Here is a 23,459-nt window from a genome sequence, read left to right on the forward strand (position 1 = left end):
TTATGTTTATTGAAAAATAGAAATGCCACATGTAAGAATGGCAATAATTCTTGTTCCAGTCTGATGGCTTAATCTTACTAATTATGAAAATATATGCTATATGCTAGTTGCAGTTGGGAGTATTTAATACAATATTGAAATAATTTCTTGTGCTTTCATTTTAAGAGGATTAATAAAAGTACCTTAATCTGTAATATTTAAGACTTTATTGATTTTAAGTGTGTATGAAACAGTGCAGGGATGATCAATGGACAAGATGGATGTACCTCTGTGAAGTTCTTCATCATTCAACACAGTGCCAGTGTGTGGAGACTGGGGCACAAGGTCCTGGAATGGGAGGTAAAGGTATTCATTAGTAAGATCTTACACTTGTCTGGATGCTTCATGTTTGAATCATCTGTGTGCACATTTTTCATTTGAGCTCCATGAGCCTCTAAGGTGGCAGGACCAACATGTCAGCTGTCTCCATTTGATAGATGAGGATCCTAAAGTTTGTCCTGGCCAAGATCACAAAGGTGGAGACCAGGCTTCACATACACACATACTCAAATGGACAAAGTGTCTCCACAACTGTCCAAAGGCCTCTTTGGCAACTGGAAAGATGTCCTGATCCTATTTTGTTGCAGAGGGAGTGGATGCTTGTGCTAAATCCCTCCTTCTCTCTCCCTTCACAGCTCAGAGACATTTTGGGATCCAGGAACCTCTGGCTCCAGCAAAACTTTACATGGACAAGTTCCCTGCTAACTCCAAGACAACAAGGCCCCACTTCCCACAGTTCTTCTCAGCCAGAGAGGAGGGCCAACCCGGCGCTGGTGCACCCACATGGGTGCCACAGACTGGACGCCAACTCCGTAGGTCGTAGATCGGGAGGGACCCCGCAGCGAAGATCCTTATTGCTCTCTGGATGCGTTTGGAGAACCACACTCCTAGCACGAAAGGGAAGGCCTTCATGCTGTGGCCAGAGCTGTCCGCACTCAGAAGGAAGGTTGTCCTGCGGTTTTTCTTAATTTATTTCACCCAGTTCTCCAGACGTGTGCTCGGTCTTCGGACGAGATTCGCATAGGAGATGCTGAGGACTTCTGCAGCCATGTGCAATTGGGGGTCCAGTGGGCTCTGCCCGTGCCCCCTCAGCCCCTCTCGCCAGCTGTCCCATGTTGTCATCTCTCCCTGCACAGCCAGAGGCACCAGAAGCAACCCGGTTGTGGCATGCTGGCCCGGCCCCCTCTCTCTCCGTGGGGCCAAGTGGCAGTCCCAAGGCGGGCTAGGCTGAGGCTGGCCGAGCAGGAGCAGGCTGAGCCCGTCGCTGTATATTATGCTGTTCATGTGCATTTGGGGCTAATCTTAGAGAAGAACCCCCACTCTCTCCTCCCTCCCCGATGCTTCCCCTGGTAGCGCCTTCTCCTGGAAGCTTCTCTCCTGCTGCCCAGCCTGCGCCCTGGAGGGCCAGTCCTTGTGCCCTCCGCCTCCTGGCCAGGCACTACGCTGCACCATTGCGTTTTTTTACATTCAACTTTAGTGTTTTTACTATTATGAGACGTTCCCTCCAAATTCCTCAATAAGAATGACTTTCTAACCAAAATAAATAAATAACAGTAAAAGGGAGAGTCCCAAGACAACCATACAGCTCCTATGTCTTCCTCCAGGGCTTCCTAGAGTGGGGCCTGGAGGACAGCCATCGGCCCTGCGCAAGTGACTGGTTCTCACATAAAGGCTTTAAGGAAAGTCCACCTCCATTCCTTGTCTTGCAACATTCAAAGTTCCGACATAAGTCTCCCCACCTTGCCATCCCAATATGGCTTCAGCCAATTCCTAATTGGCTCTAGTCATGTCAATCTAAAGCTTTTCTTGGCCTCCCAGGGGTAGAAAAGAGAAAGTTGGTGCCTCCAGGTCGGCGGACCCATAAGGCTGGCAAAGACCCCGCGCCAGACTCAGGGAAAGTTGGTTGGCTGCCTTTACCTCCGGGACCAACACCCACTCCTCGGCTTCTTCCTGGAGCGCGAGGAGGTGGGAAAGAGAAGGCAGCGCGCAGAGAACTTAGGTCGCCCAAACATCCTCCGTGGCTCCCAGGCGCAGCGAGGAACAGGTGCTTTTTCTCTGACGTCCGGGAGCGGAGCTTGCTGCCCCTTGCAGGCGGTCGCGCCCCTTCCCCTGGCAACTGCTGGTCTTTGCGCCCTTGTCTCCCCCCTCCGCCCTCTGCAAGGCCGGGCAGGCGCCGGCTCCCAGGTAATTATTGCCAACCCGGCCCCCCGGGAAGCGGGGGTGGGCGCGTCGGCGCGGGGTGGGCGGCGCGGTGGGGCGCGAGCATAAAGGGATGGCGCGGGGCCCCGGGGCCCGGATCACAAGCAGCATGCCGGCCCGCGCCCAGCCACGCTGTCCGCGGTCGCCACCGCTGCCGCCGCTGCTGCTGCTGCTGGCCCTGGGCGGTCGCCTTCTGCGCGCTGAGCCTGGAGACGGTGTGCAGACTTGGGCCCGCTTCCCGCGCCCTCTGGCCCCCGAGGATGCTGGCCTCCTCCACGACACCTTCCCCGACGGCTTCTTCTGGGCTGTGGGCACCGCTGCCTACCAGATAGAAGGCGGCTGGCGGCAGCACGGCAAGGGTGAGTCCATCTGGGACAAGTTCACCCACTCACCCCCAACACTCCCAGGAGACGCCCCGGTAGCTGGTCTGCCGTCGGGTGCCCTGTCACAGTCCTTGCCCGCCACCGGGGACGTGGCCAGCGACAGCTACAACAACGTCTTTCGCGACACGGAGGGACTGCGTGAGCTCGGGGTCACCCACTACCGCTTCTCCATCTCGTGGGCGCGAGTGCTCCCCAATGGCAGCGCGGGCAACCCCAACCGCGAAGGTCTGCGCTACTACCGACGCCTGCTGGAGCGGCTGCGGGAGCTGGGAGTGCAGCCTGTGGTCACCCTGTACCATTGGGACCTGCCCCAGCGTCTGCAAGACGCCTACGGCGGCTGGGCCAACCGCACCTTGGCGGACCACTTCAGGGATTTCGCCGAGCTCTGCTTCCGCCACTTTGGCGGCCAGGTCAAGTACTGGATCACTATCGACAATCCCTACGTGGTGGCCTGGCATGGCTACGCCACTGGGCGCCTGGCCCCTGGCGTCCAGGGTAGCGCTCGGCTCGGGTACCTGGTGGCGCACAACCTCCTGCTGGTGAGTTCGAGGGGCCAGGCGGAGGGCCACGCCGGGGACAGGGCCTCTGGAGACTCCAGAGTCAAGAGGGCTGCCTGAGATGTTTGTGTGATCACTCGGGAGTCGCAGGAGGCGTGTCGGGCGGTGCGGGGCGGTGCGGGGATTTGGGGGTGTGTGAAGGTGGGGGGAAGAGACCGAGCAGTTTAGGCTTTCTTTGGAGGCCGTGGAGTTTGGAATGGGAAGGAAACTCCGCAGTGGGCGCCCCAATGAGTGCCTAGAGTGAGTGCCCTTTGGAGACCATTTGTCAGGAAGATAATGGAATCAGTTTCTCCCGGAGAAAAGGGAGCTCCTTTCTCTGGGTGTAGAGAAATCTCCCAATGTAAGGCGGGAGGATTTATGAATAGTTGCTATGGGGAGGATGAGGAGGGTGAATGAAAGACCAAGTTTGTTCAGAAGCTGCGGAGACAGCTTTACTCTGCTAGGGTTTGTGGAGATGGCAGGAGTTCAGTGTTAATCCAGTAAGATCTGTGTTGCTTGTGACTCAGTGCACAGCGCAGCAATGCAGAGGTGTCAAAATCGCATATCCTGGAGAGCTGGGTTTACATGTCTTTGGAAGTTTTTTCTGTCTAACCTTTTTTAATTGGCAGGGGTGTGAAAAACCCTAAAACAATTTTAAACAAAGCTAGCCATAAAAGCACATAACTACAGATGTCCTCCAAGTGTATTTCCATGATGCTCTCGTCAATTGGAAGGATTCCTCCGGAAGATATTCTTAATCTGAAAAAAAAAAAATGATTTGAACACCGTTGTACAAAAGCTTCATAATCTTTGACAGTACAAAGTGTTGCTATGCTACGATCAAGTTGTCTCCCAAAAAATTCTTCCTCCTTTTTCTTCTTAGTGTTCAGGATTAGGTCTCACTGATTCGAGCATTCATTTATAATGATGTCAGTTGTTGGGACACTTTGTATAGTTTTGTATCAAGAGAATGTTTTATGTGTATGTACAAACATTTTAATAAAAGTGTTTAAATGTTTAACTTTTGGTACTGTATTTTGGTGACTCACTAAGAATTAAGCCAAGCATTTTGAACAAATTCAAGACAGAACACTTCTGAATATTTTTAATTGAAGCTGTAGATAATTGAGGCATCACATATGGGTTATTGAGTTGGCTTAGTGCTCTGAGCTTCCAGTGATGTTGTAATAATGACTAAATACATTGTATGTCAGCTCCACAAAATCTGCTACCACAGATCATAAAAGTATGCTGGATTTGTTTGAAAAATATTGAGATGTTAGTGATTTCATATTGATACATATCTTTTCATTAACATACTTCAGAACAATGCTAATAAACTTTTCAGTTTGGCCATCCTTTTAAGGAATCAAACAAAATATCATAAGGACCACCTGTTTATGGTTGGTGATAGAAAAATTCTGAGGAGAACTGGCCCCTCTTGTGAGGAAGACATAAGCAAATTTCAGTCCATACCAGAAAAAAATAAGAGATTCATGAACCAGCTGGAAGACCATTTCTGCAAAATCACCACTTTAGATTTAAATCACATGAGTTACATTTTTAGAGTGCATATAATAAACTCCATATGTATACAAAAGTCATCAGTTGCTATTTTAGTGACTTACATGATTATTTCATATGTAAAGTAAGGTATTGAGACAGCAGGAGCCTTCTTCTACTCTGGTATTTTACATAGTCAGCATGCTTTTGATTCTTGTGCCCACTCTCAGCCCTTTGATTAACTTTTCAGTTATATTTTTGGATCCTTACACACACACACACACACACACACACACACACACACACACACAGTTGCCAAACACTAACCACCCTTCCCAGGAATGCAGTGGACTCTGAATTCATAGGAAATTAGTGACAGGTGACACTTTCTTTTGCTGATTCTGCAATCAAAATGCTAGTTGTTGTAAAACATTACTTTTGCTTTCAAATTTCTTTGGTTTGGAATTTAGTCACTTTTGTATCTTATGAAGTAAGTTGTCATTATCAAAGAATATCTTAAATTAATTTTTTCATTAGATATTTTAATTCTGTTTTTAATATTCTTTCTTGCTGTAGTGTTGCAGAGAGGGGGGATAGTTAAGTTTTGACCTTACTTGAAGAGATAAAACATATTCTGCAAGTTTTGTTAATAGAACATTTCAGCTGGGGCTTAAATATTGCTGTTAGGGGCCACTGAATTCCTCACATTTCATTTGCATTTGGGGATCTGATGCTGCTGAAGGATAAGGTTGGCCAGCACCCCTCCCCTTTGGTTCTGTACTGTGCTTCCACTCCTTTAAAAATTGGGTAAGGATACCCCCTGGGGACACTGGAAATTTTACATGTGCAACCCCCCCCCCCCCCCCGCCCACACCTGCCCCGAGATTTAAGAATTATTGTTGGGCTGGAGGACAGAGGTAGGCCAAACTATAGAATGAATAAAGGGGGGGATCTTTTGTGGGTTCCTGATACTGGGATAAACCTTGACAGAAAGAGAGAGGAGAAGAGAGAAGAGAGAAGAGAGAAGAGAGAAGAGAGAAGAGAGAAGAGAGAAGAGAGAAGAGAGAAGAGAGAAGAGAGAAGAGAGAAGAGGGAAGAGAGAAGAGGGAAGAGGGAAGAGAGAAAAGGGAAGAGAGAAGAGAGAAGAGAGAAGAGACACAGCACTTAGAACTGAAGAGCTCTGGGAGGCTGGACTGCTTTGCTCATCTGTGTATAACACAGAAAAAGAACACACCTCTCTCTCAGACTTGAAGAGGGACTGTGTGCCTTCACAGATCTTGAAAGATTTTCTTGAGGATCTCTGCAAAACTAGCATTGAGGCCTGTAGTTGGGAATTCAGCCTCTGAGTTTTTTGTTCTGCCCATGGGTTTCTGAGAGGACCAGGACTGAGTTGAAGATACACATGGGCCTCCCATGGAGTCATGCCAATGTTTGTAGAGGGCACCTATGGAAAAAGACAACTTATTTCACTTAAGGAGGTGAGGCCAGGAGATATTACTTTGGGCACTGATGCAAAGTACAAACATGACTGGTATTGAAATTAATGTACACATTAACAGCCATGCTCATGTCTTAGCCGACCTGTCTGCAATATTTATCTAGCCACTCCTCTCTTTCTTGACACACCTCAACTTTACTTCCAGAACCGTATTCTCTCTTCTCCTCTCAGCTCACTGGTGATCCCTTCTCAGTCCCCTTTGCTTATGCCTCCTCACCTTGCCTCTAATATTGGCATGCCCAGGACTTTGCCCTGAGGCCTCTTCTCTAGATTCACTCCAAGTGATTTCTTGAATACTCTCTATATCCTGATGACTGCAAACTTTGAGTCTCCAGCCAGAACTTCTCTGAACTCTGGATATAAATAGACTACTGTCTTATCTACTTAGATGTCCAGTAGGCATGTCACATTGAACACATCCAAATGCAAACTCCTGCTTTTCCCCATCTTCGTTATGGCATCTTTGCTCTTTCAGATGGGTGGAGTCACAAACCTTACATCCTCCTTTTATCTCATGTCTTATTTTGAATCCATCAACAGCTCCAACAGCTCCAACTACTCTCAAAATATATCCAGAATCCAACCATTTCTCTCCCTATCTAAAACTACAGTTAGAGCACCCATCACATTCTCCCTGGATAATTGGAATAGTTTCCTAGCTGATGCCCTTGCTTCTGCCCTCACCTGCTGCAGTGTCCCATGATGGGTATTCTCAAGTATACTGTTATATGGGTGTTAGGTTTGATCAAGCAATTGAACTGGTACCCCTTCCTTGGGAACTGGCTTTTCAGATCATTTCACTATGGACATTCCCTTTGCTGAAGACCACATTTCACTTGTGGTGACCACATTCTATTATCTCCCCTCTGGGTATGCATAAAGAAGTCTCTGCCCAGAAAAAAAAGCCTGCTAAAAGTCCTTTAAAAGCTGCTGACTCCAGTTACTGGGTGCTGGAGCCATCCAGGATCAGCCACCTGGTGTGTGGATGATTGAATAAATTTGTGATCCTTCACCACGCTGGTCTCGTGCGTTCCTCCTTCAGCAACCTAACATTTGGTGCCAGAAACCCGGGAGGGTTCCATGGGGAGAGGAGCCATCATCCTGGCTTTGGTCACCCCAAGTTTGCTACTCAGACAGCAGTAGGCAGCGGCAGCTCGTCCTGGGCTTACCTCCAAATCCTACTCGGGTGACTCAATTGCCAGCCTCGATCAGGTCTCCCTCCCTTATGGGTCCCCTCCAACCAGCCAAGGAGAACACCAGACCTGGAATCTCTCCTCCATTGCTGACCCTCCATCCCACACCGGCCAATCTTCTCTAGGTGAGTGACATTCCACAATTCCCCTTGTCTCGGGTCTTCTGCCCACTCTCTCTCACTGACTTCTTGGAAGTCTCTCATCTTGAAAGTCCTAGCACTAGGCCAGAAGATTCCTCAGCCGTTTGGCTTTGGGTCCTTCTGGATTGGGGATGCCCAGTCCAGATGGTCACCTCTCATTTCTAATGGTTATTTGTTTAGCAGCAGGGACGCCTGCCCTAAACAGTCACCTTTGGGTTTGTGGTCTGTCACTCACCCTTCCTGTCTCATGGGCCACTCGCGGGGGAGATCATGCCCAACCACCTCACTTTATTTTGTAACACTGTTTGGCCACAACATAAACTAGATAATAAGTCTCAATGGCCTGAAAACAGCACTTTCAATTTTAACACACTGAACAATTTAGATAATTGCTGTTACTGCAAGGAAAATGGTCAGAGATTCCAGGCCTTTTTTCACCCTTCAGTCCCAATCATCTCTCTCAGTCCTGCTCTACCCATCAGATCTTTCTCCTTCACACAAAACATCTTAACCCTAACACTTCTGATTCTGAATCTACTCTTGACCTAGCAGACCACCAACCTCCACTCCCTCTCCTCCCTCCCCTGCAGTAGATTCCCTAACCAGCAACCACCTTCTCCCCGAGTCCAAGAGCCCAAATCCTGAGAACATGTGCTCCAAAACAGCCTTTTCCTATCTAACACTTGTTCTCAGGCCACCCAAAGACTGCCTTCCTCAACAGCCTCTTCTATTCCCACGCCAATTCCATCCCCGAGGGAGGCAGCAGGAACTGAGGGCATAGTCTGAGTCCACGCCCCATTCTCTGTGTCCGACCTTGCACAGATTGAGAGACATCTCAGATCTTTTTCCACTGACCCAATCATCTTTACTAAGAAATTTGACAAACTTAATGAAATCACTCAGGGCCCTCACAAAAACCCAGTTCTCCTTCTCTCCTGCCTCATGGAGGCCTTACAGAAATTTACCACCTTAGACTCTACCTCCCTAGAAGAAGCCCTTCTTCTGAACACCCATTTTATATCCCAATCAGCCCCTGACACACACCATAAACTTTGAAAAAACAGACACAGGTCCACAAACCCCTCAAAAAGACCTCGTTAACCTGACCTTTAAGGTCTTTAATAATAGAGACTAGGACACCCAAATCCAAAAACAAAGGTGAGATCAGGCCAAGGCTGAGGCCTTTCAGCTCCTAGCCACAACTCTCATAAACCCCAAACTTAGTGCCAGTCCTCCAACTGCAGGTAAGCCAGGGGCTAAGCCTCTTCCAGGCCCATGCTTCAAATGCAATAAGGCAGGACAATGAACCAAGTTCTGCTCAAATCCGAGACTCCTGCCTGGGTGCCGGGGTCCAGCCCCAGCAGGCCCAGGGATCCCCAAAGGTGTGGACGGAGTCGGCGAAGAAGGAAGGACACGGAGACAGTGTTCAGTTGATCAGCAGCCTAGCCAGGATCTCCAGCCAGGATCTCCAACCAAGTTCTGGTCTGGATCTCCAGAGAGGTTCTGCTTAGGATCTCCAGCCAGGTTCTGTGTCCATGTTGTCTTGCTAGGTTCTCCAGCCAGGTTCTCCAGGTTCTCCAGCCAGGTTCTGTAGCCAAGTTCCCTTGCTAGGTTCTCCAGCCAGGTTCTGTCCAGGTTCTCCAGCCAGGTTCAGTCACCAGGTTCTAGTCAGGTTCTCTTGCCAATTTCTGTAGTCAGGTTCAGTCCAGGATCTTTTGCCATGTTCTCTCCAGCGAAGTTCTTCTGTCTCTAGGTTCTGTGTAGGTTCTGTCTTCTAAGTTCTGTGTGTAGGTTCTGTGTTCTAAGTTCTGTGTCTTGCTGTCTTGTTACATCTGTATTTATACCAGTTGATTCAATCCTATCAATCTCTATTACAAAGGTTAGGGCGTTTCTTATCTCCATTCCAGGGCGTAAAGATTATGTAGCTTAAGCATGATTGTTCGTAGTTAAAGTGATTAATTACCCACCTGGCACTTAGTTAAGAGGTTTTATTCCCTCCCTAACTTCAGGGGAAAATCCCTACCTGGGGAAACAACCTTTCTCGGAGAGGTGACCTTGGTTAAAACACAGCGCCAAGAAGGTGAGCAAACATATTAAGAACAGTATGCCATATATGCCAGGTCCCTTGAAACAGCAAGGATGGACCGGCTCCCAGCACCTGGGCCCTGCCCAAGTTGTGGAAGGGAAGGCCACTGGAAATCAGACTGTAGTCTGGCCCCGCTGGGTCGGACCTCAGCCAGTCCAGCAAGGCTGCCCTCTGGATCTGGTTTGGAGCTCCCAGACCTCCTGGGACTGGTCACCAAAGAAGCTGCCCAGGCCCTGACAGGGCCCCACAGACTTACATCACCAGGACAGAACCTTGGGTAACGACTGTGGTGGCAGGTAAGCCGATCTCCTTTTCCTTTTTAATTGACACTGAGCCACTTATTCTGCCCTCTCTGAATTCACTGGGACCCTTGTCCACTCCTCAGTCTTTATTATGGGGGTTGATGGATTAGTTTCACAGCCATTAGCCACCTTGCCTCTACACTGCAGCTTACTAAATTCCCCCATTCACTCTTTTCTCATTCTACCTCGGTCTGGCCAGGGCTACCATACATTCCCTCATAAAACCCAGTTGTCCCAAACCACAGTCACCTACCTCAATTTCACACTGTCACCCCACAAGGCCGAGTCATTCCTTGGACTCTAAACACCTTATCTCCTTATCTCCTCCATGTCTGTTCCCTCCTCTGAACAAGAAATTTTCTCCTTTCTCAGGCTCAGTGGATGCTCTCGCCTCCAGGTTCACAACTGTAGTCTTCTTGCAAAGCTCCTCTATGACATGACATGACAAAGGAACCCCCTCACTGAGCCTTTAGTTACCAAGGCTAACATTCTCACCCCTTTAATGCTCTGAAAACTGCTCTGACCTCAGCGCCTTCTCACTCCCCGCCCCCCCCACCTGTCTCAGAGAACAACTTTCTGCACATGCTTACTTAACAGTCCAGTTATTATCAGAAACTGAGCTCATTATCTACCAAACCTTAGCATGTTATCTCTAAGGAAAAATCCAGCAGTTTTGAATCTAAGCAGCTAGAGATCTAGGAACAGGCTGAGGGGCCTGCTCCCTCCTCCCCCGCCTTTTCTCCAGCCTCATATACCTATACATAATTTTCCAAAGTTTTATTAACTTAAAGACTTTGGAGCATTGCAAGGTTAAATGATAAACATCTAAATATTTTAAGATAGCATACAATACTGAAACATTGATTGCTAGACATGTTTTAATTCGCCTGCTCTTATTTTTTATTACAGAAGCTCTCTTGTACTTTGTTGAATGTATATTTTCTTGAAAGTAAGAGTGTGTTTAAAGTATGTTGATAAATGTCAATCTAAGAAATGTTGGCTGTTTACTTTTTGGTTATCATTGAAAAATTAAGGTTTCTTGCCGGGGTCCAACCCCAGCAGGTCCAGGGGTTCCCAAAGGCGTAGATGGAGTCGGCGAAGAAGGAAGGACACGGAGACAGCATTCAGTTGATCAGCAGCCTAGCCAGGATCTCCAGCCAAGTTCTAGTCTGGATCTCCAGCGAAGTTCTGGTTAGGATCTCCAGCCAGGTTCTGTGTCCATGTTCTCTTGCTAGGTTCTCCAGCCAGCTTCTCCAGGTTCTCCAGCCAGGTTCTGTAGCCATGTTCCCTAGCTAGGTTCTCCAGCCAGGTTCTGTCCAGGTTCTCAAGCCAAGTTCAGTCACCAGGTTCTAGTCAGGTTCTCTTGCCAATTTCTGTAGTCAGGTTCAGTCCAGGATCTTTTGCCATGTTCTCTCGCTAGGTTCTGTCTCTAGGTTCTGAGGCCAGTTTCTGTCCAGGATCTTTTGCCATGTTCTCTCCAGCGAAGTTCTTCTGTCTCTAGAGAACGTTCTGTGAAGGTTCTGTGCCTAGGTTCTGTCTCCTAAGTTCTGTCTGTTACATCTGTATTTATACCAGTTGATTCCAATCCTATCAATCTCTATTCCAAAGGTTAGGGTGTTTCTTATCTCCATTCCAGGGCGTAAAGATTATGTAGCTTAAGCATGATTGTTCGTAGTTAAAGTGATTAATTACCCGCCTGGCACTTAGTTAAGAGTTTTTATTCCCTCCCTAACTTCAGGGGAAAATCCCTACCTGGGGAAACAACCTTTCTCAGAGACCTTGGTTAAAACACAGCGCTAAGAAGGTGAGCAAACATATTAAGAACAGTATGCCATATATGCCAGGTCCCTTGAAACAGCAAGCATGGACCGGCTCCTGGCAGTTTCTAAGAGTGAAGAATTCTAATACATTAAAAGAAATAAAGAAAGAAAAGGTCTGTACAAGTTGCTGAAAGTATGACAGAAAGAAGGAATATTAGAGTAGAAATACTTAACAGAAGGTCTGAGGCATGTTTTGCATTTTTGAAGGACATAGAAGGTTTGAAGGCTAATTTAAAAGTGTGAAATTTTGGAGGTTGCATATGTGATGAGAAGGAAAATAGAAATATTGAAAGAAAGAAAGAAGTTCTAAAGTTAACTACTTACAAGAATTGTAAAAGGGCCATTTTACTCTGAGCAAGAAAGCCTAAGGTTTCAGTCTCCAAGCCTGGCAGGACAGGTTGCTGGGTACTTCTTAAGCTAAACCAGAATATTCAGCAGTGGAATTTTTTTTTTTTTTTTTTTTTTTTTTTTTTTTTTTTTTTTTTTTTAAGCAGTGGAATTTTAAGACAGAAGCATACATAATGCCTCAGACTCCCACCCAGCCTGCTCTTCAGAATGGCTAAGGGGATGGGGGCAGCGGTGGCATCTGTACTTCATGGGTCAAATATATAGGTTTGCTTACTTTGCTTTTTCAGTAAAGGAGCATACTTTAATTACTTGGGTAAGTTAGCTTTTCACAATATAATCAAGGTCTCATATAAACTCATTTATATGAGAAGCCAATATTTTATGAGCAACTGGTTCTAGTAAAGTCCAAAGTAAAATTTGCCTATATATGCAAATGAGCACTAGCCAAAAAAGAATGCTGTTTAGAAGTAAATTTAAGCTTAAAAAGAAGGAATTTAAAAATCTCTTCCACTACTATTTACAGAATAAAGTAAAAGTTATTAATTAAGCATTAAATCTCACCATTAATGAGACACCATAAGTAAAAAGAAAGTTACTTTTACTTGAGATGTATGCATTGCAGTATTGGCCAGCATGTCTCTGTCCTACTGGTTTTTTCTGGAAGGTAACCAAGTTGGTTGCTCTACTTGAAAGAAAGTAAAAGTTTTTAATGTAGCAATTTGAGGTTTAAAAGTAAAACAGCAAGGATTAAGGTTCAGTAAAAATAAGAAGTTAAGCCAGGGAGTGGTAGATTATAACCTCAGGAAATTTTAAAGTACTAAATTTGGCTGGTCTGAATGCAGTGGTGTCTTACAACTAATTGATCACAGACAGTCTGTCTTACTTCTTATCCAACCATCCAGGCTCCTGGCTTCAACTGCTCCTTTCCTTCCCCTTTTCTTTTCCCTTGAATAACAGCCCATTCTAGTGTTCCTGCCCACTTGCACTGCAATAAAATCTCAACCACTCATCTGTCACCCCTTATTGGTAGTGCCATGGCGACTACCCTCTCAGCTTGGAGCGTGGAACCAGGAAAGGGAATCTCATACCCTTTAGTCCACCTCTCCTCTTACACTTTTCAGCTTGTCTCCATGATCAGAGATTTTTCTTCCTCTGTGGTGAAAACACATACATCTATCTCCCTATCAGCTGGACAGAAACCTGTATTCTTGTCTCTCACACAATGTAGATGTAGCCCTCAATAATCAGTCTTTGCCTATCCCTGTAACCCATCATATCTGACACGAAAGAGGAGTCCAGATAATCCCTCTCCTAATAACCCTGGGCATCACATCAGGGGTTGAAACTGCCACAGGGAGCTTAACCACTGCTCTACCTATTTTGAAACCCTGTCTCAGGACCTACAATAAAACTGTGGATGCCCAGCAAGGGGCAAAACTGGGAAAACAAGGACCTCACCCCCAGGGTAACCTATCTTCCCCTTTCATATGACTAGTCAGGCAACTGAGACCCTTAATCTTCCCCACCCTCCCTAAAGATAACATCTAGGTCTCAGTTGTATTTCAGATTCAGGCCTAGAAAAGCAGCAAAACTAGACAAGTGACACTGTGGTAGCCTCAGGACCAGCTTTTACCTCCCAAGTCACTCAACAGGACCGTTTTTCAAGACTTCACCAACCAGTCTCTTGGGGAAATCATGCTGCTGCGACCCCTCATCCAGCCCACTACCATCAAAGCCCATTTCCCTGTGATCTCAACGTCCCACCTCAGTAGGAAGTAATTACAGAAGATATGACCTTCATCCCTATTCCATAAAATAAAAAGGCTGGAATGTCAGGTTTGATCGAGCAATTAAACTGATACCCTTCCCCCAGGAACTGGCTTTTCAAGTCATTTCACTATGGACACTCACTTTGCTGAAGACCACATTTTACTTGTGGTGACCACATTCCATTATCTCCCCTCTGGGTATGCATAAAGAAGTCTCCACCCAGAAAAAAGCCCACCAAAAGTCCTTTAAAAGCCATTGATTCCAGTTACTGGGTGCTGGAGCCATCCAGGCTCAGCCACCTGGTGTGTGGATGATCGAATAAATTCGTAATCCCTCACCACTCTGGTCTCGTGCTTTCCTCCTTCAGTGACCTAACAATAGGAGCAAGATAAAGTTCCTTGTTTATGAAAATCTCACCTTTTCTTCAATAACCAGCAAATTTTCTGCCTTTAACCCCACACCTGAATGTTATTTCTTTCTTCTATGGATTCCCATAATGCTTCATTGTGATGGCTCCTACCACATTACATTGTTCCTTTATTTAACCATTTGCCTCCTTACACCACTCCACTTGCTAGGCAATTCCTTAAGTGAGGAAACCATGTTCACTTCATCTATTCTAAAATTCCTTCTTGGAGGAACCAACATGGCGTCATAGGTACACACCTGTACTTCCTGCCTCGCACAACTACATCAAAACTACAACTAAAAGACAAAATGGATATCATCCAGAACCACGAGAAGGCTGGCTGAGTGAAAGTTCTACTACAAGAAGGAAAGAGAAAAACCCATTTGAGTCTGGTAGGAGGTATAGAGGCGCACGCAAAATGGGCCAGCAACTGGGTGCGCTGTTCTCTTTTTTAATCCCGAGGCAGATACAAGCTCCCAATTGCTCTGAACTCCAGTTCTGGGTGAGACTCTGGGGACCCAGACTCATACAGGGAGAAACTGGACTGTCTGGCATCAGGCAGGAACACGAGGGCGGCTTTCTATCAGAGGTGCTTGCAGTGATCATTGTTCCTACACGGGGCATGGAACACGGAGACCCAGGGACCACAGGGACCTCTCCAATGCAGGGCTTACTGGCAGCCACTGATGTTTGTTCTGCCCTGGTGATTCTATGAGACCCCGCCCCACCCAATTTCCAACCCCACCCAGCTGTGCACAGCGGCTTTTGCATATGAATGGCCTGTGTTCTCACCACTTAAAACCTAACAAATTGCAACTGGGTTAGAGAGCCCCAGAGCTTCCAAAAGAAGGCCTAAGGCTTGACAGAAGCCTGCACTGCTACACAGCTGGGCCTCATCTGGGCACCTCCAAACCCCAAACAAAGAGGAGGAATCTGCAGATGTCTCTGGAGCTCTTGCTGGGTGGCCTGAGGCAGTGGCTGATTTTGCACCTCCTTGGAGATCCAAGAGCCTGTGTACCCAGGAGTCAGTGTGAGACCATAGCAGATTACAACTCTTCATATCCATAAGAGACACACTCAAGGGAAAGACTCAGTGAGCACCAAAGCCCCACTGAAGCGAGACCTACCCCATCAGGGTGTCTTCAGCACAGCAGTTCTCCCATTATAGACACGGCTGGTCCTCACAGCCAATTGGCCTGGTGGTCAATTCCTCCCAGTGATACCAACAGCAATCAAGGCTTAACTACAACAAGACTGTGCACATAGTCCATAAAGGGGTGCACCAAGAGTGACAACCTCAGGTAATTGGGGAGGCTGAGCCACTGAGCCCTATAGGACACCTAGCACACAAAGCCACTCTATCAACACAGGGAAGCAGCCAAAATGTGGAGACAAAAAATATGTCACAAATGAAAGAAATGGAGGAAAGCAAAATACTGGATGTAGAGTTCAAAACTACTGTTATAAGGTTACTCAAGAATCTTCTAGAAACCTCCAAGAAATTTACTGAGACCCTCAAGGATCTGAGAAAGGACCAATTAGAAATTAAGCATACACTGACTGAAATAAAGAATATTATACAGAGATCCAACAGCAGATTAGAGATCCCAAGAATCAAGTCAAAGATTTGAAATATGAAGAAGTAAAAAACACCCAACAGGAAATGCAAAAAGAAAAAAGAATCCAAAAATATGAAGATAGTGTAATGAGCCTCTGGGACTACTTCAAGCATACCAACATCTGAATTATGGGGGGTGCCAGAAGAAGAGAGCAAGATATTGAAAACCTATTTGAGGAAATAATAACAGAAAACTTCCTCTATCTAGTGAAAGAAATAGACTTACAAGTCCAGAAAGCGCAGAGAACCCCAAGCAAGAGGAATCCAAAGAGGACCACAACAAGACACATCATAATTAAAATGCCAAGGTTAAAAGACAAAGAGAGAATCTTAAAAACAGCAAGAGAAAAACAGTCAGTTACCTACAAGGGAGTACCCATATGACTGTCAGAGGATTTCTCAACAGAAACTATGCAGGCCAGAAGGCAGTGGCAAGAAATATTCAAAGGGATGAATAGCAAGAACCTACAACCAAGATTACTTTACCCAGCAAAGCTATCATTTAGAATTGAAGGTCAGAAAAATAGCTTCACAGACAAGAAAAAGCTAAAGGAGTTCATCACTACCAAACCAATATTATATGAAATGCTGAAGGGTATTCTTTAAGAAGAGAAAGAAGAAGAAAAGGTTAAGATAAAAATTATGAACAACAAAGTGACAACAAATACATATCTATCAACAAGTGAATCTAAAAATCAAGTGAATAAAAAATCTGATGAACAGAATAAGCTGGTGAATATAATAGAATCAGGGGGCTGTACTGACAATTCTCGGGGGGAAGGGAGTGTGGGGTGTGCGGGAAGAGACTGGACAAAAATCGTACACCTATGAATGAGGACAGTGGGGGAGGGGGTAAGGGCATGGGGTCGGGTGGGAACCCAGTGGCGGGGAGCAATGGGGGAAAAAAGAGGAACAATAAAGATTTATTTTTTAAAAAATAAAATTCCCTCTTGCTCTTGGTAGGTGCTCAGTGAATGACTTCTATTTAATAGCCTGACTCTGGCTTTGTGAAGATGCTTCCAGGATTTGCTCTCTTTCAGTCTTTCTGCCTACTTTCTATTGGGAAGTACTAAATCCTAACCAGAAAGGAAAATCAATAAACATAATGGGGCAGAATTTGATATTTTCAGTAAAAGCTTAAGGTTCATCATCAAATTGATGATTCCATTGTAAAAATTTCCAAATAATTATAGAACTATCTATAATCAGTATAGAACTTTATGAAGAAGTTTTCAAAACGGGAGGTAGGGAAAGTCTTCTGGCTGGCTTTACGAACATGAATTGGAAGTGGCTTTGTTATCTGGTTGAATTTTCATACCCCAAGTAATAGGAGAGGCAATTTACCTGCTAGATACATGCTCAAATTATATATGCTATGTACTTTGGGGAAGCACTATACCAATTTTCTTTTTTCCCCAAATATATTTTATTGATTTCAGAGAGGAAGGGAGAGGGAGAGAGAGAGAGAGATATCAATGATGAAAGAGATTCATTGATTGGCTGCCTCCTGCATGCCCCCTACTGGGGATGGAGCCTGCAACCCAGGCATGTGCCCTTGACTGGAATCAAACCTGGGACTATTCAGTCTGCAGGCTGACAATTTATCCACTGAGCCAAATTGGCAAGGGCTATACCAATTTTCTTTTAATTAAAATGTACTTAGTACATGGATGGAATAATCAACTGAGTTGAAACAATGTATTTTACAGAATACTACAAAATTCAATTGTATGTTTAATCAGAAATAGATAAAATATCTCCCAAAGAGCTTGACTCACTCCCCCTTGAATATCTGATTGAACATAGTGTTTTTTGAAGGTTACATACAGTCAAGTCTAAGAAAAAAATTAAGAATAGAAAGGAATAATAAAATGATTTTAAAATCGTAGCAATATTTAACAATGTCAATTATTTTGAGTTGAAGAAAAGAGGCAATATACAGACTACTAAGCATTCAAATAATGTCAATGTGCACTGCTTAAGTATAAATTTAATGAATGTACAGCTATGTTACCTGGATATGTTATTAGTCATGACTTTTGCACACAAACGTCTTCTGATTTATCTTAATTTTTCAAACAATACAATGCTCTAAGTCAGAATTTTATTATAATTATTTTGTATAAAAGGTGCCTTTCTTTCAATGAATGTTATCTTTTAAAGCATAACATAAATTTTGGCTGTAGGAGGACTAATAGAATACATATCTATTAGAAGGACAAGAAATAAAAGAATGAGTAAATAAAAATACATACTGTTACTGAATCCTCCAAGATAAAATCTTCTGAGGAAACTGATATTTGCAATTTCTACTTAAACAGATAAGCATATATACTCTTTTATATACTCTTATCTTGATATATCTTGGTACAAAATTAATCCAAAGGTTCACTATACCTCTTCTCCCTGCTCTCACATTTATCCTCCAAAGAGTTGACATAAATACTTCCATTTTGTGATAACAACAGGCAGAGCAGATCATGTGCTCATTTGTAATTCATTGAGATCAGAGAGGAATAAATAATATCATTTATTTTTAAATTTTAAGTGTTTATCTCAGCCCTGGGAACAGAGTAAATGTTCAATATAAATTTTAATGAAGGAATAAATGTAATGTAAAATAATCTGTACTTGTTTTAATATGTCCTTTTTCTTTCTTGCAAATTGGATAGTTACAGTCTGCTTTCTCACATATGTCTAGGAAGGAATTTCAGAGTGAGGAAGAATGGAAAAAATTCCTGCCTAGATAGGTATATGACCTTTGTGCATCCCCAGGGCAAATAATATCCCAATTTCCTCCAGTACACAGGGAAGGAAGGGAAGAGGAAGAATGTGGCTGACCTGGAGGCTGTATTATCCCTTCCACTCACATCCTATTGGAAGGACCCAGTCACATGGTGTAAGGAGCTGGGGAATTATTGTCTGCTGTGGAGCCCTGTGCTCAGAGAATAATTTTATTATGTTGAAATCAGGTGAGAACAGCTCATTCTGGGCAACCAACCATCTCTGCCATACTACCTACCTCCCAGATATATCTTGAGAATTAAAACAAAATCATGTATGTCAACATGTTTTAGAAAACATAAAGAGCTCTACAAAAGTGAGTTGAGGTATTAATTTATTGTCAATAATAATACTTATAATAATAATGGCAAAAGTACTGGAAAAATTATCCTCTTAAGCTATTTTAGAAGAAATGAAATTGTTGTCTTACTTAACTTTTTCATTGCAACTTGTAGCATTCAATGGGATGAAGTCTTTGCAATATTTTTTTGTAGCATTTGACCAAATACTTTAAAATAATTTTGAAATAACCAATTTTACATAAAACACAGTATTACCACGTAACTTTTCTGGATGCAGCTTGATGTTGTTTTTTTAATTAAAAATTTTATAAAATTGATTTTTAGAGAGAGAAAAACAGAGAAGGAGAGACAAAAATTGATGTGAGAGAGAAACATTGATGGGCTGCCTCCTGCAAGCCTCCTACCAGGGATAGAGCCCACAACCCAGGCACGTGCCCTGACTGGGAATCAAACCAGCAGCCTTTAATGCACAGGATTTTGCGTAACCAACTGAGCAACATGGGCCAGGGCTGGACACAACTTGATGTTTAAAAGAAGTATACTCAGTATATGACTGATATAATTTGTTATATCAACAAAAGATAAATATTTAGTGAACTCTTATAGCCCCACTCTGAATACATATATTTTTATCAATAACATATTGTTCAGAGTATGGATGTCAGAATGCCGGGGTCCAACCCCAGCAGGTCCAGGGGTCCCCAAAGGTGTGGACGGAGTTGACGAAGAAGGAATGACACGGAGACAGCGTTCAGTTGATCAGCAGCCTAGCCAGGATCTCCAGCCAAGTTCTGGTCTTGATCTCCAGAGAGGTTCTGCTTAGGATCTCCAGCCAGGTTCTGTCCAGGTTCTCCAGCCAGGTTCAGTAGCCATGTTCCCTCGCTAGGTTCTCCAGCCAGGTTCTGTCCAGGTTCTCCAGCCAGGTTCAGTCACCAGGTTCTAGTCAGGTTCTCTTGCCAATTTCTGTAGTCAGGTTCAGTCCAGGATCTTTTGCCATGTTCTCTCACTAGGTTCTGTCTCTAGGTTCTGAGGCCAGTTTCTTTCCAGGATCTTTTGCCATGTTCTCTCCAGAGAAGTTCTTCTGTCTCTAGAGAACGTTCTGTGTAGGTTCTGTGCCAATTTCTGTCTCTCTCTCTGTCTCTTGCTGTCTTGTTACATCTGTATTTATACCAGTTGATTCAATCCTATCAATCTCTATTACAAAGGTTAGGTCGTTTCTTATCTCCATTCCAGGGAGTAAAGATTATGTAGCTTAAGCATGATTGTTCATAGTTAAAGTGATTAATTACCCGCCTGGCACTTAGTTAATTGGTTTTATTCCCTCCCTAACTTCAGGGGAAAATCCCTACCTGGGGAAACAACCTTTCTCAGAGACCTTGGTTAAAACACATAGTGCCAAGAAGGTGAGCAAACATTTTAAGAACAGTATGCCATATATGCCAGGTCCTTTGAAACAGCAAAGATGGACTGGCTCCCGGCATCAGAACATCATCCATGAATCAATATCATTATACTAGGTGTACTGGTTAATAATGGCGGATTTTGTAATCAAAGAAAACACGATAATTTCAAGATAAACATAAAAGTGCTTTATCCAAAATAATGTCCATCACTAGCTACACATTTCCCCCATCTTTCAGGTAATCTGTGGATAACATTCCATTCCAATAGAACTTTTCCTGTTTTGAGACAAACCATTCAGAGACCCAATTTTCTACTTCTTCGTATGTTTTGAAGTGCTGCTCAGAAAGTGCATGTGCCATCAATCGTAACAAGTAGTAATCTGAAGGAGCAAGTCTGGTGAATACAGCAGGTGGGTTAAGACTTCCCATGCAAGATCTTTTAACGTGTCTTTTACTGGTTTTAAAGTGTGTGATGGTGCGTCATCATGAAGCAAAATTACTTTGCCTTGTCTTCTGGCACATTCTGGTTGTTTGACAATCAAAGTGTGGTTCAGGTTGATTATTTGTTGTCAGTAGCAATCAGTATTAATGGTTTTACCTGGTTTTAGAAGCTCATAACACATCACACCTTCCCGATCCCACCAAACGCAGGGCATTGTCTTCTTTCTGAAGCAATTTGGCCTTGCAGTTGATGTTGATGGTTGACCTGGATCAACCCATGGTTTTGTGCATTTGGGATTCTCTAAATAAATCCACTTTTCATCGCCAGTCACAATTCAATGCAAAGAAGACTTTTTTTGTGTGCAGTTGAAGCAACATTTTACTGATGACTTTTAGGTTTTCCATTTGTCTTTCATTCAATTGATGTGGTACCCATTTTCCTTCCTTTAAAATATTTCCCGTTGCTTGTAAACGATCAGAAATTGTTTGCTGAGCAACGTTTAAACTTTCTGTAAGTTGTTTTTGAGTTTAACATGCATCTTCATTCAATAATGCTTGTAATTGTTGGTCTTCAAACTTTTTCGGTTGATCTGGATGTTCTTTGTCTTTCACATCAAAATCATTACTTTTAAAGAGTTTAAACCAGTGTTCACAAGTATCTTGAGGTGGAGCATGTTCACCATAAGCTTCCCAAAGTATACGATAACTTTTTCTTCAAAGTAAAGTAATGAATTAAAACTTCCCGCAAATGCTGTTTTTTGGCACAAAATTCAACATTTTTAAGCATAAAAAATCTATGATATTAACACTTTCAGAAAATTTGACATATGAAGTTTTAAAGCTTGTTGTCAATACAACAAAAAAGCATACATATCAAATCGCATATATATCAACATATGTGTAACTCCATCTATTGAAAAAATTGACATTATTAACTGGTACACCTAGTAGTTAGATAAAATATTGAAAATAAACTAAAAGCAGTGATATACATTAAATTTAAATATACTGGCTAAGCAAACATTTCCATGTCTATAAGTGCACTTTTATTTGATGATTAGAATGCTAGAATTAGAAGGGTATTCCAAGTCACATTTCTTCTCAGGATAAAGTCTTTCCTTACTGTAGCCCAGCATCTACTCCACTCTTGACAACAAGAGGAACTCGGGTGACATGAAAGTTCCCCACTCAGTTGATGGTTCCACTCAAGTTGCAACTTGGTTCTACCTTTATATTGAATGAAAACCTGCCTCTGGTTGTCTCTTTGACTTCCTAAATCTCAAAGAATAAAACAAATTGCTTTTTGATGAGACTAATTTTCAAATAACTGAAAATGCCGCTGTGTTTTTCAGGTATGTTGCTTAATGGTGAGACAAATGTGACTCATTAGAGGTCTCTTTATCTTCTGACACTTGAGGGTAAGGTGGGGAGGGAGATGGAAAACTTGACCTTTCTATCTGCCAAGCGGAGTGGGTCATGTTCTTACAGGAACCAAGCAATCTCAGGTTGTCTGTGAGACCTACCTCTGTCCCATCTCCCATATTAAGGAGCTGCTGGTGAGTGTAGATGACTGAGGATGAGGGCCCCATGTCTCTGGTCTCTGGACTCTGAATTGGGATTCCTGTATCTGAGGTGCATTTGGAGGTTCTTTTTGTCAGGGATCAGGAGGGGCCCCAAAGCCACAACCCAGATGAGGGGTGAGGAATACCTGTCACCTTTTCCCAGCATGACTCCCCCTTCTCTTTGGATTACTCATTGAAAGGTCCTCTCCCTCAGAACCTTCCCCTCTTGGTGACATGAGTTCTTTCACAGTGTCTGGACTTCCTGCCTGCTCTGCAGAGGTGGGAGCAAGGGTGATAGGGGTCTGTCACCTTGGGCTCAGGTACATTCTCCCTGATATTATCTGAGGTCAAATATAACTCTATAGCATAGTTATTTCCTTACCAAAAGCACACTGAGCTTCGCCAGAGATTCGGCATCCTCCTATTTATTAATGTGGGCTGTGCTCACTGTGAACTAGTCACCTGGCCCCTTTCTTCGCTTCACAGCCAGGTCACATTGCAAAGCTCCCAGCATAGATAAAGGGCAAAGGATTATCTCTGGGGAACTGTCTAGTAGTTTAGTCTGGTGAACCAGCAACCGTTCAATGTACTGGATGCCACCTAACCAACTGAGCCACACTGGCCAGGGTTGTCAGTTATTTTTGAACTTTTAATCTTATTAAATTTCGTCTACAATGTGCAAAGATTAGAGGAAGGCTCCTACAGATGGTGGGTGATTCTTTAAAACTACAAATAACACACACACACACATATATATATATATATATATATATATATATATATATATATATAATGAGTTAAATAAATAGTGGAATACATGTATAGTGGAATAGTATTTGCCTATTAAAGTGTCAATGTATGGTGAATAAAAAATCACACACAAAAATGCCAGTTATGTTATGCTTCTTCCATATTTCTGCTGTAGAAATCAGTGCAATTAAGTAGTGAGCACTTTACTGTTCTTCAGCTGTGCTGGGCTCTCTGCATCCTTTGCCCTTCCCTGACATGTCCAGGCCCAGCTATGATATTCCTTCTTTCTGCTTCCGTAAAATCTCATCCTACTCCCTCTTAGCACATTTATTGAAATGATTTATTTGTCTTACCACAACAGCCCTCAGCTTTG

The 23,459-nt window shown here is 43.9% G+C and overlaps 1 protein-coding gene across 1 annotated transcript in view; it reads left to right on the forward strand.

The window, feature by feature from the left end:
- Window positions 1–2,311: 2,311 nt before the first annotated feature.
- The window catches only part of KL (klotho), a gene marked incomplete at both ends in the record, with an annotated part of 50,070 nt that continues 28,922 nt past the window's right edge, over window positions 2,312–23,459 (forward strand). The window contains one exon of the mRNA XM_081084988.1: window positions 2,312–3,160. Within this exon, the coding sequence (XP_080941114.1) occupies window positions 2,312–3,160 (849 nt within the window). The remainder of the gene's footprint in view (window positions 3,161–23,459) is intronic.

The sequence above is a fragment of the Myotis nattereri genome, assembly GCF_964212035.1.
Source record: "Myotis nattereri genome assembly, chromosome: 2".
NCBI lineage: Eukaryota > Metazoa > Chordata > Mammalia > Chiroptera > Vespertilionidae > Myotis > Myotis nattereri.